This window comes from Cibotium barometz, chromosome 16 (genome assembly GCF_041138505.1).
Source record: "Cibotium barometz isolate CiBa-2024 chromosome 16, ASM4113850v1, whole genome shotgun sequence".
In the NCBI taxonomy this organism is placed as follows: Eukaryota; Viridiplantae; Streptophyta; class Polypodiopsida; order Cyatheales; family Cibotiaceae; genus Cibotium; species Cibotium barometz.
The window spans coordinates 58,218,706-58,224,469 of record NC_141061.1 but is presented as its reverse complement, the minus strand read 5'-3'; the positions used below and the strand labels follow the sequence as shown (position 1 = coordinate 58,224,469).

The following is a 5,764-nucleotide window of genomic DNA, read 5'->3' as shown; positions in this document are numbered from 1 at the left end:
GTATGATCGGAAAGGTCTTGAAGAGTAGATTCCAAATGTCCAAACTCCCCTAACTTATGAGTTAATTTGCAAAAATCTCAATGTGCCCACATTTTTGTAGAGAGAGAATGTGTAGAAATTGTTAAAGGGCCCAATATGCATTCGAATTTCCCCTAATGCCGTGGTATGCATCAAGTTGCATGTCTGATAAGATGATTATAGGTGTGTTAGCTACTTCTTTATGTCTTGAAAGAAATCCCACAATTGATTCTTGTTTGTGGATCCATATATCTTTGTATGGAGATCAAGTAGAGACCTTCTCTAGTACCTTCTATGGTTGAGTATTCTTATCATCTTGTTTGCTATCATGATAGATTTGCTTATAATGATTTATTGTGATCCAAATGTTGTGTAAAACCCTAGGTTGAGAAATCAAGACATTGCAATGCTAGAGAAAAAACATGTCTATAATTAAAATCATTCTCTCTCTCTCTCTCTCTCTCTCTCTCTCTCTATCTATCTATCTATCTATCCATATATATATATATATATATATATATATATATATATATATATGTATGTATGTATGTATGTATGTATGTATGATAATTGCTTCAATTTCTTTTGTTTTCTCCTCGGGGAGTGCACTACTTATAAACCCTACGTATCACGTGCGTTCTAGGAGCATTTAAAAAACCCCTTACGTGTAAAATTTTCATCAATAAAATGGTCCCTTTTTTATGGACTTACAAGGTTTTTTTTTCAAAATTGATTAAAAAGCCCTACTATAAATGTATTTTTGTAAATTTAACTTAAAATTTTAAATTACAAAATCCCTTCATTTGAACTCACATGATATACTTACATATTTTTATGTGAACCCCAAGAGATTTTCTCTTGGCAACATGCAAGAGTGAAGCCACCAATTTTGTTGATGATGCATCTCGTTAAATTCAAATACCAATTGGTATCCTATGTAATTATCTAAATTTGAAAGACGGTGCAGCTAATAGTAAAGTAGAGATTCATGATGAACTACTTTTAGTTACATATTTTCATGTAATCTAAGCTCGAGAGTCTCTATCTTTATAGACATATAAGAAAGTGAGCATAATGTCCTATCCCAAGATGTTAAGTGCTTTTATGTTAATTCTCTAGTTACCAACCCAAATAACAATGTTTTAACCATGAGTATTACATCCTAATGATATGCTCAAATCCCTTGAAAGGACAGTATGGATGGTCGACCAAGAGTGTATGCTTTTGCTTATTACGGACCACAGGATTGTGAAGGAACATTGCAATAACTTAGTTCTTGTGATAATGTCTTGGCATGTGATATTTGATTAGGGATTGTATGGACCATATGGGGAGTCCAAGGTTGGGAATGCAAGAGTTACATCTATGATATTGGAGAGGGAGGATGGAAACATCATCTTGAAATTATTGTCCTTGAAGTAGCTAAGAGGGAACGCTCGGAGGATGATGCTTGATGGGGTATATTGTAGTAGGGAGACCATATGTATTGAGAGATGGTGACCAATGGAGAAAAAAAGTTGAGGAGAGGGTGGGACCTTAGGTGTGACGTGGGATATGTATCACAACACACACACACACATTTTTTTGTGTGTGTTAAAAATGGTTGTGAGACGAGGTCAAAGGGGAGACGTTTCAAGCCCATCAAAAGGAGGTGCAATATTGTTTTAAAGTTTAAAACTCTCTTTTTCTTTCGGCTAGGAAAGGCATTCATTATATGATCCCAGGAATGGGAGGCCGCACGTTGCATTGATTATTGATTTTTTGTGGATTATATTTTTCTCATCATGTTCACTTGAATGGAGAAAGCATTATAATTTTTAATAGCCCATAGCTTTGGTCGCAATGGCGGATTACAAAATATCTTCTCCACTTGGGCTTTCAGAGTCTAAATCATGCATTTGAATTTCATGCGGTTAACTGAGCTTCCTAATGTTTGGAGGATTGTTAAAGTATTGCACTCAAGAGGCGTAATTATGAGCTCATCACTTGATTTGATTTACGATACATGAGCCTTAGCACGATGAAGTAATCAAAGGGCTTTAATTCATGAGGTACAGCGACTACTCCGTTGATTAATATGATATTGCACCAATGGAACCTAGATTAAGGTTGTGGAGGTGTGATGGCGCTTTCCTGCTAGCTTGTCAATCAAAGCACCCCTCCGACACCTCCCCCACTATCTGCTTTGTCTTTGCCACCACAAGAAAAGAGCCCACTGTTTCCTCTTGATTATCCCTTGATTGTTATTTTCTACCAATCTAGTCATTCGGACTATGATACAATCGAGCTCTCATTAATCAGCTTTCCATTGCACTAAGATTGTGCATTAGCAGTCACAAAGATTGTGTCGTATCTTCCTCTGGGGCCTCTGGTTGCTCCCCCGTCTTCACTTTGCTTTGAACTTGCCCATCGGTGTAAGTGATCACTCCTTATCACTAATCATAATTTTTTAGAAAAACTGCACTACATAGCGTAATTTATCACTACTAATCATTAACGCTTTAAGCAGCTTGGCTTACGACTAGCATCATTTACATGCTGCTCGCTAATCTAGACTACTAGGCTCTAATCCTATCATAATACTGGGGAAATCATGATAAACTAGCATCCTCAACCGATACTATGGCACACGTTGATCTAGATTAGTGCTGCAGGAGGATGAGAATAGTTTAACAACACTCTTAAACATTCTGTGTAGGCGCCTCGTTATTCTATAGTGATGATCAGGAAAGGCCTATGGTCCCCAGAAGAAGACGAGAAGCTAAGGCGGTGTATCGCCAAGTACGTCAACGGAAGCTGGAACGACATAGCACAAAAAGCAGGTTAAAAAGCAATTACGTCAGCGCTAATTATTAGATTAGCTCGATCGAATTTAAATCTAATGAGATTAATCACCCTGTATTATGATTTTGAAAAACTATACGCTTTAGGATATCGATTAAACGATTTCTAGACTTGCAGGTTTGCAACGCTGTGGAAGGAGCTGCAGGCAACGATGGCTTAATCACCTACGGCCGGGGTTAAAGAAAGGGAAATTCTCAAAAGAAGAAGTGAGGCAGGTGATGGAGCTCCAGTCCAAGCTTGGAAACCGGTAATAGTTATTGTAAATCGAGATCAATTAAGGTACGATAATTAAGGCAGCAAGGGAAAAATAAAATAAAATTTAACTGCGTTCGAAGGTTCAACCTCAGACGCGGCGGCGGTAACGTATCAATATAATTTCAATGAAGAGAAGACGCTAATTACATGCTAGATCACAGGTGGTCGGAGATCGCTGGGCACTTGCAAGGGAGAACGGACAATGAAGTGAAGAATCTATGGAACACTGTGATCAAGCGAAGATTAATGTTTGGGATCTGCTGCAAGTCGCTAAATACCCCCGTCGATGCTAATGATGGCTCACCTAAGATTAATCAAACTGGGATTAGCCTAATCCCGTTGACTGATCATAGTGACTCTCCATCCCACACTAGCAGCCAATCAGCATCTTCCTCGCGCAGCAGCAGCTGCCCATATAATCTCACGGAAAACCCTAATCCTAGCTCCGACGTGGATTTCTGCTCCACATTAAGAGATGATCATGGATTATGCTTAATAGAGGAGCTAATGCTTGATCCTGATCTCATTATCAGAGGTAGTGATTCATATGAACACGCAGCAAATTTAAGTACTGCGCCAGCGGCCTGCGGTAGGAAGACCGGATGGCAGCCAAATATGGAGGAGGAGACGCTGGAGGGAACCGCTAACTTCAGTACCCAATTATCAGTTCCTTCTCCAAATTATGTATACAAGATTAATCAGCAAGCTGTAGTAACGTATGATCAGCCGCTGATCATCCCCTCACCGAACCTTGATCAAGCTGATAATTGGGGTTCTGCGGCCCAATTAGTAGAGGTTTATAATCCCGCAGATAGTACCACAGTTTCCTGCAATACTGGAGTTAAAAACACCAAACAGACACTAATTGATGATTCTGCTGTTACAGTAGCTGGTTGTGGTGGCCAGTTAAGCTCATGCTTGGTTCCCTACATGATGATTTATGGGCACCCCCCACATCTGCCATCATCTGCTGATGATCTCATGGTGAGCAACGTATATAATAATGATGATCATGATTTTCTTCACTCCAATGAGTTAACCGCCGCCATTGTACCGCATCATCATCCTCCTCCTCTTCAATATAACACAAACAATGATTACCAAAATGAAAACAGCATGCATGGGATCATGGCCGCCAGCAACTCCGATGTTGAATGGGAGTTGCCAATGGCCGCATTCGTGCCTCATGCTGAGGTGCCTCAATGCAAGCTCTTCCATGGTGCAGCTTGATTGAGGAATTAGTCATGAGCCTCTCCTTCACGCCGCAATCAAGTGATCTCTTCAATCAGTTCACGGCATTAATTAGCATACCCTAAAGGAATGGTGCAGTTGAATGTCTCCAATTACAGCTCTGATCATCTCCCTTGTAATTGCTGTGCTAGACACAGCTTGTGGGCATAATAGTTGTGAATTGCTTCTCCCTCAACCAAGTTGTATATGAAAAAACACACTACTCATTACTTACATGTGCAGCCAGTCACTAATACATTACTACAGAACCAATTGTATTCAAATAGTCATGGATGAGTCGAGTGGCTATTTCCTTTCATTAATGTAACTTGCTGACTTCAGGAGTAATTGTGTCTATTGACACAATGGAATTTTAATTATCTTGCATTAAACTTTGTTTTTCTTGCAACGCTTAAAATGTCTCCTGTGCCATTGATTTTTGAGCACTTCTGTTGATGCTTTGTTTATAAAAAAAGTGCTACCATTCCTTGTAAAGATAATGGCATTCTCTCGAGCACGTCAATGATTATTATTATTATTATTATTATTTTGGCAAATTTCCCCAAAGATTGTCAAATGTAGTACTTTTCAAACAATTCAAGTCACTCCATGAGATTGTCACTTAGGGTAGAATATAAGGTGATGATCTCCTAATTGATATCTTAATTTCACTTGCAGATATGTCGTCATCCTCATCTTTCCTTTGGTTCCTGTTTAGAATACCACTAGGGTTTTGAGACCCTTCTATAAATTTTCAATTGATAAAACTTGTCTTCTAATTGTTATTCTTACCTTTTGATTTATGTATAATTTTTTAAACGCTTGTGCACATATTGTACATGTTCTCCACAAGATACTCAAAGCCCCTTGTGTTGATGAACTCTCCGTTTATCTTACATATAATTTCTAGTAGCCATCACGATCATATCATCCTATATCTTCTAGAAAACGTAAATTTTTTATCTTCTTCTTCATCTTCTCTTGATGACAAGATCCACTACAACAGTAAAGTCATGTCCTATTAAGGGTTATTGCAAGGCTAATACAACCAGGAATTCGATTATCTTAGCTCCAAAATACTCGAAAATAAGCATTATTATAAGACTCTTTACTGACACACCATAATAAGCCTTATGATAAGCGATGCAATGGCCCTTATAAATTATAAGGATTATTGTGCACCTTATATTTTCCAAAATTACATTGCAATAGACCCCGTAAATCAAGTAGATTTGCCAGGTTTGTTATGACCCTTATTACAATGTTGTGTATTTTTATGGGGTAGAATACTATTGGATATCAATGTCCCATCCTCATTTTGTATTGTCCAAGCCTCGACTAGCTTATGTTTGTATAGTCTCCAATGGTTGAGCAACCCAGGTGAGGGGCATCCTTGTATTCACACAAAATGGTCACC

The 5,764-nt window shown here is 38.5% G+C and overlaps 1 protein-coding gene across 1 annotated transcript; it reads left to right on the top strand.

The window, feature by feature from the left end:
• Positions 1 to 1,761: 1,761 nt before the first annotated feature.
• Positions 1,762 to 4,721, top strand: LOC147630783 (uncharacterized). Its single transcript, XM_086810768.1, has 4 exons — positions 1,762 to 2,432; positions 2,717 to 2,840; positions 2,980 to 3,109; positions 3,279 to 4,721. The coding sequence occupies exons 2-4, from the start codon at positions 2,738 to 2,740 to the stop codon at positions 4,345 to 4,347; spliced, it is 1,302 nt and encodes a 433-aa protein (XP_086666894.1). The 5' UTR covers positions 1,762 to 2,432; positions 2,717 to 2,737; the 3' UTR covers positions 4,348 to 4,721.
• The last annotated feature ends 1,043 nt before the right edge of the window (positions 4,722 to 5,764 follow it).

Coding starts and splice junctions, on each gene's coding strand:
- LOC147630783 (XM_086810768.1), top strand. CDS start 2,738: ATGATCAGGAAAGGCCTATGGTCCCCAGAAGAAGACGAGAAGCTAAGG. Junction 2,841..2,979: donor CGACATAGCACAAAAAGCAG/GTTAAAAAGCAA, acceptor CTAGACTTGCAG/GTTTGCAACGCTGTGGAAGG. Junction 3,110..3,278: donor CAGTCCAAGCTTGGAAACCG/GTAATAGTTATT, acceptor GCTAGATCACAG/GTGGTCGGAGATCGCTGGGC.